The sequence below is a fragment of the Vicugna pacos genome, chromosome 32 (genome assembly GCF_048564905.1).
Source record: "Vicugna pacos chromosome 32, VicPac4, whole genome shotgun sequence".
In the NCBI taxonomy this organism is placed as follows: Eukaryota; Metazoa; Chordata; class Mammalia; order Artiodactyla; family Camelidae; genus Vicugna; species Vicugna pacos.
This window is the reverse complement of record NC_133018.1, coordinates 9,973,581-9,985,771: the sequence shown is the minus strand read 5'-3', so window position 1 is coordinate 9,985,771 and position 12,191 is coordinate 9,973,581. Positions and strand designations below refer to the sequence as shown.

The 12,191-nt window shown below is 53.0% G+C and overlaps 1 protein-coding gene and 1 long non-coding RNA gene across 3 annotated transcripts in view; one reads left to right on the top strand and one right to left on the bottom strand.

Annotated features, from left to right (window-relative positions):
• The window catches only part of SSH1 (slingshot protein phosphatase 1), a 58,436-nt gene that overhangs the window by 31,745 nt on the left and 14,500 nt on the right, over positions 1–12,191 (top strand). For both annotated transcript variants that reach the window (XM_072953630.1, XM_072953631.1), the window contains 6 exons: positions 3,423–3,491; positions 4,495–4,560; positions 7,104–7,298; positions 8,393–8,486; positions 9,173–9,301; positions 11,719–11,765. In XM_072953630.1, the coding sequence (XP_072809731.1) occupies positions 3,423–3,491; positions 4,495–4,560; positions 7,104–7,298; positions 8,393–8,486; positions 9,173–9,301; positions 11,719–11,765 (600 nt within the window). The remainder of the gene's footprint in view (positions 1–3,422; positions 3,492–4,494; positions 4,561–7,103; positions 7,299–8,392; positions 8,487–9,172; positions 9,302–11,718; positions 11,766–12,191) is intronic.
• On the bottom strand, positions 2,363–7,518 carry LOC140691017 (uncharacterized). Its single transcript, XR_012066467.1, has 2 exons — positions 7,412–7,518; positions 2,363–2,843 (listed from the first exon to the last, which is right to left on the bottom strand). It is a non-coding gene; the product is annotated as an uncharacterized lncRNA (long non-coding RNA).

Here is a 12,191-nt window from a genome sequence, read left to right as displayed (position 1 = left end):
TATTATGTGTGTGAAGCCAAGGTGGATGACTCTCTTACAGTCAAGGGTAACATAATGTGTGAGATCATTGCAGAGCCTGAAACTAGATTAAAGTGGACTCCCTGTGTCCATCATTCATTCATCTGCTCGTCCATTAAGCAGACCGTTCATTTGCATTCTCTGGGGTCTGCAGCAGTAGGCTCTGCCCAGGTGAGCAGAGAACCAGTGGTACCCCCGGTTAGTTCTCGGCCTCAGAGGGCCTGTAAGCTCAGGGAGGGGGTGCATCTGGAGAGCATTTCGGGCAGAACCGACAGCAAAAAGCAAAAGCCATGGAGGCGATGCACGACGTGGCCGCCGTGCAGTGTCATCTTGCTTCTGCAAGAGGGCTGGTGTTGGTCACACGCTGTGACCAAGCTCCATGGCTTGTGACAAGTAAATGACCTGAAAGGGAGGGCGTTTCTTCTATGCACTCCTTCCCCGTCCATAAGAGCATTCTGAGCAGATTTGCTGCCGCACGCTTGGGGAGGTGAGTGCGAGCTGGCACCTGTGGCCTTTGGCTGGTGCAGAAGTCTGGGTCGGGAAGAACACGTAGCCAGGACATGCCTCGGGAGGTGAGCTCTGAAGGGCCCCCGGGAGACCAGGGGGCTCCGTGCTGTGGGTTGAGGTTGCCTCAGGCAGGTGCTCTCAGAAACGGCCAGAGCTCCGTCTGTCTGATTGTGAGGCAGAGGCATTTGGCACGCCACAGCTCTGCAGTTATGTTTGTTCTCCGAATGCTTAGCCCGGCTTTCTGAAGTCCTGCCGGGGCAGGGACTGGCCTCGACGTGTGTGATCCATCCCAGTCGTGCTTACTGGCCCTGAGCTGAGATCTGCCTCCCTGTAGGATGTGCCCTTCGACTCAGCCTCGTGGAAGGCTGACCCTCTTCCCCGTCAACTCTCTGGCTTCCGTCGGAGAGCATAGAGTGCAATGAACCCGATCTTTATAAACATCTCGCTTGACCCTTTCCTCCCGCCATGGGGTTGGCGGCCCTAACTTGCACTGTACAAATGAGGACTCAGAAGCCCAGGAGGTTGGAGTGGTTACACCAAGGCTGTCCTTCCTGGTAGCAGAGCCGGGACTCAGAATCGGGCTTTTATTGTAGACCTGTGGTATAGACCACTGATTCCTCTCCCAATCACCACCCTGCTGCAGCCGCCTCCTTCACCCACTTGTTCACTGGGCTACTCGCAGCCTCGCCGTATGTGCGTGTGTCTGCACTTCCTGTGTGCCGGGTATGGGGGGCCACATCCGTGGGAGAGACCCGGCCTCTGCTCCCTCCGGGCTCACAGTCTGGAGGTCATGGATGAACCGTTGGACCCACACACACGCTCCAAGGTCGTTCTTGACCAGCTGGAGTACACAGGCCTGTGTGCCCCTCCTCACCTGCCTTTGCTGCCCCCAGGCACCTGGCTTTGGTTCTTACCACCTCCCCTCTCCCTGGGTCCCCTCGCCTCTGCATGCTCTGCTCTCAGGCCAGTGTCCCCTCCACCGTCCCAGCCCAAGCCATGGCCCGAGTGTGGGCGCCAACCCCAGGGCCAGTGCCGGTCTCCTGTGTTTGGGGAGGTGGGTCAAGGGGCTTTTCGGTTCAGGTTCGGGGACACCCTGGGTGCTGGGAGCAGGTCCTCCACTTGTTAGTGTTTTGCAGCCCATGAAGGACAGAACTGTCTCCTGCCCGCACCTCTGGCCCCGACGCAGGCCCTGCTGGCTTCTCTGTCCGTGCTGTGCTGACCCCGGCAACATGGGACTGCTTTCTTCCCCTCCCGCTTTATCCCTTGAGGTCATTCCTCCCCTGAAAAGACCCAGTCCTCCTGACCATGTGTCCCGTCCCTGCCTCCCACTTCTGTAAACCCACAGGCCCTCCATTGTAGAAATTCTATCATCAGTCATTATAGCACTCTTGGAGACTCACAAAAACCACAGATCAGGGGATGTTACAGAATTGGCAGAGCGGTTAAGTCACGTAGGGTCTGTGTTCTTGACTCTGGGTGGAGACCCTGAGTGGAAGTCTTCCTCCCATGGGCTTCTGCCCCCTGCATGTGGCTCGCTGGACTCTTCCCCGTCTCTGCACTAAACGGGGGTTTAGGTGCCGCCCTGGTTTCAGAAGGACAGTTTCATCTCTGCCCGCAGCCTGGGCCTCCGGCTCCCAGTCTGTGCTCCTTGTAGGTCTCAGTGCTGTTTTCTGTCCTCATTCTCAGTCCCTGGCGGGGGTCCTTGGTGCTGGAAGTTCCCAGGTCCGCCCACACGTTCCCAGGGAACCCCCTTCCCTGGGCTTTCTGCACGTCAGTCTTGGGCTCTGAGAGGCCCCCTCCTCGCCTCTCCCTAGCACGACACAGCCAGGTAACCCCAGCAGCTCTGAGCCTCAGTGCACATTTTATTTTGCAGCTCTACAAAGGAAGTATAATTAGCCCATCAAGAATGGGTAGGACTGCAGGGTTGGACCTGACAACCTGCCCAACGCAAGAGGCTTAGCCTGGTTTGACCCAAAGGGCTTCAAACGACCTTCCACACAGATGCAGAAGCAGAGGGTGGGGAAGCTCCCCCGTGGCTGCTCTGGAGGAAGGGCGGGTTCTGTGCGCTCCAGAGCCGCCCGTGCGCACAGCCGCACGTGGGTAACCCGGGCTCCCCGGGGGGTTGTTGGGTGGTAGCAGAGATGGAGGCTCGGGATCCCTGGAGGTCGTTGGAGCTGACCTTGGCAGTGACAGCCATTTCTCACAAGCAGACTTTTTCAAATGCCTGAGCGATTTTCATTGTGATCCAAGGAGACCCTCTGATAAAGCACTTTCTTTCCCTCGGTGTTTTCCCGTGGCGCCAGGCTGGTATCATTTCACTGTGAGGATGCATGAAACAAAAGCAGGTTAAGCTAGTCTTTAAAACAGCAGCTGCATGGAAGGTCCAGAGACAGAGATGCAGAAGTGAGCTCCAGTCGTGGTGTTGGCAGTCTCCCCTCCCCCGTCACCCCAGGATGGGAGGCTGGGGGTGGCCGCCGCTGCCTGGGGTGCGTCTGGCCCCGTGCCAGGGGTGTGCAGCCGCCAGCGCTTCATCCCCCTCCAGTGCGGGCATATGGTCAACCGGTTGCTTCCGGTGCCCGAGAACCGCAGCGGGGACCTGGTGTTAGTGGAGCTGCGTCCACAGCAGGATGGTGGGGTCAGAGGACCATGTGACTGTCTCCACGCGGAGGTCACAGGTGACTCCCTGTAGTGGGACCATCCCGACCCACATCTTCTGGAATTTAGTATCGAGCGGTCCCTATAGACAGCCTTCGAGCTTCTCCCAGAGACACACCTAGGCAGCCGGACCCAGGCCAGCGGTGGTTCCCCCATGAGCTGGATAGGCCGGACAGAGACCAAGGACAGGGAGGTCACGTGTGGGCAGGTGGCCCCCTAACTCTCCTCTTTCCTCCCCGTAGCAAAAGCTGTACCATCGGGATGGTTCTCCGACTGTGGAGTGACACAAAAATCCACCTCGACGGAGATGGGTAAGGAGATCTCTTCAAAGGCTTCTTTCGCTGTTGGCTTTGAAACACGAGTTGGATTGGGCATCGCTGGATGATCATTAACAGCAGAATCACGTGTGTGGCTTGTTTATCACATCAGGAGAAACCACACTGCCCTCCTGGGAGCCACGACAGGAAGGGTACCTCTGGGATGTGATAGGAGGGAGTTCGGGTCGTGCAGGGTCAGCGCAGACATTTTACGGGACCTCTGCTGCCCTACGAAGTTCAAGAGCAGCAGGAAGCAGACGTTCACGCATTTGCCTGGGTTAGTTAGAGGGGTCCTCGCTCTGTGCCCTCCAGGGGCCGGTCCCTCAAGTGACAACACAGGAAATGATGACTGTGGCCGAGCAGGAGCTCAGGGTCCCTGAGGGCTGCAGAGGGGGAGCCCTCCTGCTGGGCCTGGGCAGCCAGACCAGGGCCAGCGGGCCGTCCGGGTTCCACAGATGTTCACTCCCCAGGGGGATCACGCAGGTACTGTTGTGAGCGGAAAGAAGCCAGGAAGGAAATTATCTCTACTTGAGGTTCCAGCAGTTTGCCTCGTGGATAGACCCAGGAGGGGAAAATAATTTGATTTACTAAAGACATGGGACTGTGGCTATATTTTTCTTTTTGAACTTTTTTGTCTTCCATTAATGTGTTTTTAACATAACTAAAAAACACAGATGGAGTTGATGGGGCCGGAAGTGGGTGGGATGGTCTCAGGCTGACAGTGTCCAGTGCTAATGTTGCCTCGCATCCTTTGCTGGGGTTTCAGTTTTTGGCTGACTTTGCATTGCTGGGTTAAAAACAAGTCTTCTGGATTTGAAAACCTATCTTTTTTTCTTTTTGTGTGTGTGTGTGTGTGGCCTGTAGTCCCTCATCAGACAGCGTGAGACACGCTTGTCCTCAGAGTGTCCACGGTGGGTCTGCCCCCACTGTCTGGCAGTGATGTGGTCAGAAGGTCTGGCTTCTCACCACATCGCTGTCTTTTGTTTTTCATTCTCAGTGGATTCAGCGTCAGCACAGCAGGAAGGATGCACGTCTTCAAGCCCGTGTCTGTCCAGGCCATGTGGTAAGTGTGGTTTTAGGGACTCCTAACTCCCGAGAAGTATGTTGCCAGCTGACCACACAAATAGAAAAACCCCCCTTCTACTTAGAAGCACATTTAGATACGTTTATTTTGTGTGCATGGGAAAATATACGTAATGTGAAATTTACCACTTTAAGTATTTTTAAACGTACGTTTCAGTGATGTTAAAAGTACATTCAGTGTTGTGTGTCCACCACCACTGTCCATTTCCAGAACTTTTTCGTCAGTCTGGACAGAAACCCTGTACTCATTAAAAAAAATAACTCTCCATTGCCTCTCCCCCAGCCCCTGGTCACCTTTGTACTGCTCTCTCTCTCTGTGAATTGGCCTGTTCTAGGTACCTCGTCTAAGTGGGAATCACACAGTATTTGTTCTTTTCCGTCTGGCTTCTTTCACGTAGCATCCTGCTTTCAGGCTTCCTCCACGCTATAGGACTTCATTTCTTTTAAGGCTGAATAATAATTCACTACACGGGCGTACTACTTTTGTTCGTCCACTCATCTCTTGATGAACATTTGTGTTTTTTTCCCGCCTTTCGGCAGCTGTGAGTAGAACTCTGTGAACACTGGGGAACAAAGTATCTGTTTGAGTCCCCTGCTTTCAGTTCTTTTGGAGTCTATACCTACAGGTGGAATTTCTCCATCAGATGGTAATTCTGTTTAACTTTTGAGGAACCATCAAACCGTTTTCCACAGCAGCTGCCCCATTTTACATTCCCACCAGGAAGACACAAGGGTTCCAGTTTCTCCACATCCTAGTCAACACTTACTATTCTGTAGGGGTTTTTTTGTTTTTTTGGTTTTTTTTTTCAGTAAAAAACCATCCTGATGGGTGTGAAGTGGTATCTCATGGTTTTATTTCCCCAACTAATTAACCTTCAGCACCTTTTCATGTGCTTATTGGCCATTTGTGTATCTTCTTTGGAGAAATATCTGTTCAGGTCCTTTGGCCAGCTTTTGATTGGGTGGTTTGTCCAGTCCTGCTGACAGAATGGCATTTGGACATAAATTTACTTCCTCCTTGTCCCAGGCACACAGCAGGCACTCAGTTTGCTCCATGAAGCATCTGGAGAGGCATAAAACGGACATAATTCTTGTCCTCATGAGGTTTAAAGTCAGTGGAGGGAGGTGGCCACAAACACACGAGCGAAGTCACATGTACAGAGGGGCAGGTGCCAGGCTGTGGGATACGTGGTGCAGGGTCCAGGGGCCCGGGTAGGGTAGGGCCTCCCTGGATACCTGCGTGGGGGTGAGGCAGCTGTGGGTGAAGTCAGTCAGCTTCCAGACCTTCCCCCACCCTGACACACGTCTTAGAGCGCCCTGGTCCTTGGAGGGCCGCGCTGACCACTCCTGCAGCAGACTCAACGCAACAGTCCTTCTTGAATAATCTAGAAAAGACTCGGGAGAAAGCTAGTGGCGTCTGATGAGAAGGAGTCTGCCCAGTGTTTCAGAGTAAGTCCTCCTTTCTCCAGGACAGTGAAAGTAATGCTGAATTCTCCCGTGGGCCACAGGTTAACACTGTAGCTTCGTTTTTGCCTCCTCTGTTCCTGCAGTCGATCCAGGGTCACTTGTGGGGGGAAATCATGAACTCATCAGTTTCTGGGTGCCCCAGATGTTTCTCTGTGTCCCTGAATAATGTGTTATCTCTTTTTCTACAGGCACGTTAAAAACAGGCCCATGTGTTTTTCTTAAAACTTCAGAACCAGAACTAAATTTAGTAAATATTCAGCTCCAGTTTCTTCCGTCCACCGGCCTAGAGATAGGTCAGATGTGGGCCTTTGGGGAAGGTGGCTTGGGTCACCACGGTTTTTACACCCCTGTTGAGCTATTCTCTGAAAGCTCCCTCCATCCAGGGCCCCACTCGCCCACCCTTCGGTGACACCCGAGTCACCCCTTTCCCTGAGAAATGCTCAGCCTATATGTTTTGTAAAAAGAAGTGAGAAAAGGATAATTGACTGTTACCATGTATGTTTTCTGTATTGTTTTTTCTGCCCCACTCTGCCTTCCCAAACCTTTTCTTTCGTTAGTTCCAGTATTAAAATGAGTTTCTAGAGCTGCTTTCCTTAGAAAATGTAAGCACCGAAGCTGTTAGGACCGTGATGGGAGGGGGTTAGACACGAAGTTCCTGAGAACGCAGCCAGGTAGCGCTGCTGCGTGTTGGGGACTCTCTCCTTCCCGCTTCTGGGCTAAAGTGCGGTTCCTACGTTCAAGGTAAGCACCAGCCCAGGAGTGCATCTCGGCTCTTGAGTTCATCGGTGGACGTGAAATGACCTGGGAACTGGCCTGGCTGGGAGAGTTAGGAAGTGTGTTGGGGATGGTGACAGGTGTTCTCACTGCTCTTGGAGTCACTGGCTATGTCCCAGAGACCCACTGTCTCCCTGACGTAACCTCATGTGTAAGAGCGACTCCGGCCCCCAGGCCTTTCTGAACTGCACCCCCGCGCCCTGGGTTGAGCCCTCTGTCCAGGGGGGAAGCCCAGCTCTCCTCGTGCGTCCCCGGGCCTGACCCTCTGCCCCCTCACCCCAGGTCTGCCCTGCAGGTCCTCCACAAGGCCTGCGAGGTGGCGCGAAGGCACAACTACTTCCCCGGGGGCGTGGCGCTCATCTGGGCCACCTACTACGAGAGCTGCATCAGCTCCGAGCAGAGCTGCATCAATGAGTGGAACGCCATGCAGGACCTGGAGTCCACGCGGCCCGACTCCCCGGCGCTGTTTGTGGACAAGTGAGTGCGGGTGTCCCGGCTGGCGCCTCGTCCCCTACCCCACCCGGTGCCCCAGCCCCTAGCCCCCACGTCGTCCACCTCTCCAAAACTGGCGTTTCCGATGGGCTCCTCACCTGCAGCCTGTGGGTATCTCTCGCTGGGGGAAGGGTCTATGATCACCCCCCACCCTTTAAAATCATAGACAGATTCAAGTTTGAATGCATTTCTGGGGAGTGGCCCAGTGACGTCCGTTAGATTCCCAACGGAACATGTGGCCCGCGTCCTTCCCGGCTCTTAGGTGGTGCTCTGGCCCCTCCTCCTCAGGTTGCCAAAGACTTGGTTTCCAAAGCCTCTTCCTCCACTGTTAGGAGTAAGATGGATGCGACGTCTGGTTCCTTGGACCCCAGAACACAGCTGCACCCGCACAGGCCAAGGGCAGGTGTCCCAGAGGCAGCCCCGGTGACTCACGTGGCCTGAGGTCACACTCTGATCATCGAAGTGTAGTGCCAAGAGGCGAAAGCAGCTCTGCCCTTCTCTCCTGGTTAAGACCCTCCTGCCCCAGGGCGTCGTGTTCCTCCGGGACACTGCGTGTAAGAGGGCTGTGGGCAGAGGGGAGCCACCCTAATGAGAGGGGCCAGGAAGTCACCGTTGTATGAGGCCTCCGAGAAATTACCAGAGGACTGGAGAGGACGTATGCCCTTGGAGGAAGGATTAGCCTGGCCCGTGTGGCCCCAGGGTCAGAACCAGGCTGATGTGTACACGTTGCAGGGAAACACACAGATTTTGGTTCCATGTAAGAAGGACGCAGTGAGGTCCTCAGCAGAGGCTGGAGGGCCCAGAGGTGTGGGGGTGTCACAGGGCGGTTCCAGAATCCTTTCCCAAGAGCCTGAGGCCCTGCAGACCTGCACGGGGACTGCGCTTCCCAACCGTCCTTTGCCCCCTTGGTCTCCTCGCCCCTCTGGTGGCCCCTGGGGGACTTCGCTGTCCCTCTTCCCTTCTCACTGAGAACACGCCCAAGCCACGTGCCATGTAGCGCGGGAGCGGCTGGTGTTTCTGTAGGTGCCTGCCGCAGGCTTCCGTGGTTCTGCGCTTTCCTGATCGGGCTTTCTCTCCAGGCCGACCGAAGGGGAAAGGACCGAGCGTCTCATCAAAGCCAAGCTCCGGAGCATCATGATGAGTCAGGACCTGGAGAACGTGACTTCCAAAGAAGTAAGAGAGCTCTTCCCTGCTTGGCTGGCCAGAGGCCACGGGCATCCCGGTGTCCTATTGCCCTGAGCTCACCTGAAGTTGGGTAGACCTAAGAGGTCAAAATTGCCATTTTAAAAGTCATATACAATCTTTTTATTAATTAGTGCAAGTGGAAAAAAAATCCTACTGTGAAACCTAAAACAAGATGAAACTTCCTTTTAATGTTTCTCTCGAGCACTTTTTTTTCTTTCTGTTGCGTTTTGTCCCAGGAATTCAATGAATTATAATAACAGCTTAAACTAAGTCGATCTAAGAGGTCGAAATTACCATTTTAAAAAGTCATATACAGTCTTTTTATTAATTAAAAGACACAATAAATCTTATCGTGATACCTTCCAAAGCAAGAGGAGACTGATTTTCATGGTGATGGATTTGATCACTGTAAAAGCATCAATGCTTTCAGCGCAGTAGATCCCATGAGAATCAGATTCCTTCTTTGAAATAACAAACGTCCTCTGATCAGATTCAGCCTGAGGCGGAGTAGCTGCATCCCATGTGTGTGTGTCGGCGTGTCTGACTCTGGAGGGGAAAAAAACCCAGTGAAACACCTATTTTGAGAACAGCCACAGTTCATGTTGTGACTTGACTTCTCTGGAGGAACTGTTTGCTTTAACAAGTCCCCTTTCCTAATATTTCCCACTCCTCAGATCCGTAACGAATTAGAGAAACAGATGAACTGTAACTTGAAAGAGTTCAAGGAGTTCATAGACAACGAGATGCTCCTCATCTTGGGACAGATGGACAAGCCCTCCCTTATCTTCGACCATCTCTATCTCGTAAGAGGCGCAGCGCACGACTGGGTCTGGTTTGGGGAACGGAGATCAGATCTTGATTCGTTTGGAGTTTGCAGCAAGTCATAGAGGGGGAGAAACTTACGTTACTGGAGCCTCTGTCCTGACTTTTACGGGAACTCCCCTACTGAACCCTTTCTCTGGCCTGTGGCCTACGGGCTTGCTCTGAGCCAGATGTTTGAGCTGCAGCTCCCGGCTGAGCCGTGGGGAGTGGTTGGAAAGCTCTTTGGCACAGTCAGCTGGCCGCCTTCTTCAGACGTGCACCACCCTCTGCCTTCTTCAGTCACTAACACAGAACCCCCCTCCAGATGGTCTGCAGGCTTAAAAAAAAAAAACCGTTACTAAAGGGCATGCTTGCACGTAAGCCTGGAATTGTGCCTGGGCCAGGAGAGGAGGCAGACTCAACCCCGACACCTGAGACGTAGCACTGTCCTCTCCCCAACCCCTGCTCCCAGAACCCGTGGAGCAAACAGGCCCTGCTCATTCGGCTACTGCGTCCTGCATTCTCCCTCTTCACCTCCATCCCTGGTAGATCTCCATAGAAGGCATCCGGCAAGTTTTCAGAGTCAGAGGGACCCTAGGGGAAGGCACGTTACTCCAGGTAGACAGGCAGCACGCCGTGATGAAAGTCAGACCCGCCCGGCCGGGGCCCCCTCCCCAGCCTGACCAGCATGCCCCCGGGAGCGAGTCTCTGGGCCTCTTTGTCCCTTCGTCCTGAACCGTCAGGGGATGAGTGTGAGGATCAGTTAATACACGTTTAAAGCACCAAGTGCCGTTTCTGTAAGCACTCGTAGATGGTAACCATCCTTAGAGCAGAAATTGCTTCCTTGGGAAAGTTCAGGAAGTGTATTTGCTGCTGGAGGCGTGAACGGTTTGTTTTCTGCCTGTAGGAAGTAATTACCTATTCCCCAGGTGTGTATGTCTTGATGTATATTTAATACATTACATTTATAAATATATAATAGATAAGCGTAGTATATAAGTGTCTATATAATGTATTTATGTATATCCATCTATATGCACATTTCATATGTAGGTATTTAAATGTATATAGACGTGTGAATTTGAAGCCTCGGTCTTGAAAGCTGTCGGGCACCCCTGGGCCGTCTCCCGTCTTCTCTCTGGGAGGGTGACTGCTTCTCCTGGTGGACCCAGCGCGGAAGGCACCTCCGGCCTGTCTCTCCACTAGGTGGTGATCACGGCAAGAGGGTGCTCACAGCCTTAGCAGAGCTTTTGTTATTTTTTCGGTGTGGTTTGATGCTTTATGTCACTTTTTCCATGAGAGATACTCAAGGAATTTGTATGTTTGAGCCTCTCCCTCCAGTACGAAAATCCAGCCAGTGCCCGCGCGCCGCCACCTCCCTGGGGCCCCTGCCGCCCCTGCCTCCGGAGGGGTCCGCCCTCTTGGGAAGGAAGTTTATAGGGAGACTCTTGAGAGGGGACTTTTGCTTCTTGTGACTCTGTGTCGACTGGATTTCCTAAGAGCAGAGAGTTGTTTTTTCCCTGCTCAGAAAGGGAGGGTTTGTTTTTTCAAATACTGTTTTTAAAGTATGAAGTTAAAACGTGTTATGGAAAGTTAGGAAACAGAAGTCTAAAGAAGAAAATTAAAAGCACTCCAACTTCACAGATCCAGAGGTAGTCACTGTTAACGCTTTGGGACATTTATTTTTCTATCTTCGGGGTTTTCTTTTATTTTAATGTGTTTGTAGCTGCTTTAAAAAAGAAAGAGAAAGAAAAGGAAAGAACCATCCTGTTAGTTGACAGTTTTTTGTCCTGCTTTAAAAAATTCTTTTTCATGACGTCATACTGCCCTGTGTCATTAAATATCCCCCAAAGCTATGATTTGTTTTGATGGCCCCCGTATGGACCCATCATCACTTATGTTGCTAATTTCTTCTTGTCGGACCTTTGGGTTGTTCCTGCTGTTTTGTTATTATAAATAATCGTAAATATCCTTGCACAAAATTCTGGATGTTTCTTTAGGGTAGCTCTTCAAAAGTGGAATATCTAGGTCAGAGGGTGGGAACTTTTTAAATATTGCCAAAATACCTCCCAGAAGAGGTAGGTCGAGTCCCACTCTAGTTAGTTGTACGTGGAAGTGCCCTGTCCCGAGTGGGACTTCAGAGGTCACTGCCTCTGGTGACAGGACACTGCCGGAGTCAGGAAAGAGAGCGGTGAGAGGAGGGCAGAGTTTCCCCGACCGGCTTTTTCCCGGTTCCGCTGACGATGCCACAAACACCTCAGGAACCTGCTTGGATAACGGCCTCTTTCAGTTTTCTGTCCTATGAGGCCAGGGGCCCGTGAAATACCCGCCTGTCAGGGCCAGGGCACACTGTATATCCCGCAAGCAGCTCTGAGCTGATGTGTGACACTCACGGGGGTTTGTGTGATCTGTCCCCCAGGGCTCTGAATGGAATGCATCCAATCTGGAGGAACTGCAGGGCTCAGGGTGAGTCTGCTCCCCTTGTCTTCCCTTGTCCTTCCAGGCAGCTCAGAAACCCTCAGCTCAGCCGTCGGGGTCGGGTTGAGGCTGAGCCCTGGTGCTGCCCGCCCGGCCGCCCCCACCCCAGTCTCCAGATCAGGCTGCCAGCCTGATTTGCATGGCTAAACAGACGTGCTTCAGAATGCCACCTCCTGAATAACTCACGGGTTTTAGATTTTACTGGGGTTTGGGATGGTGGGTGTCACAGAGGGTGTTTCTAAGCCACCCTCAAATGGCACAGGATAGCCTGGATGCAGCTGGAGCCATGAGCCCCCTCCCACTGCCCAGGTGAGATGCTGAGAGCCCCGGTGTGGACACACTTCCCGGTGGGCCACTCAGCAGCCCTGCTCCCCGGACCACTCCTGGTTCTATCTGAGCTTGTACTTTTGAGCC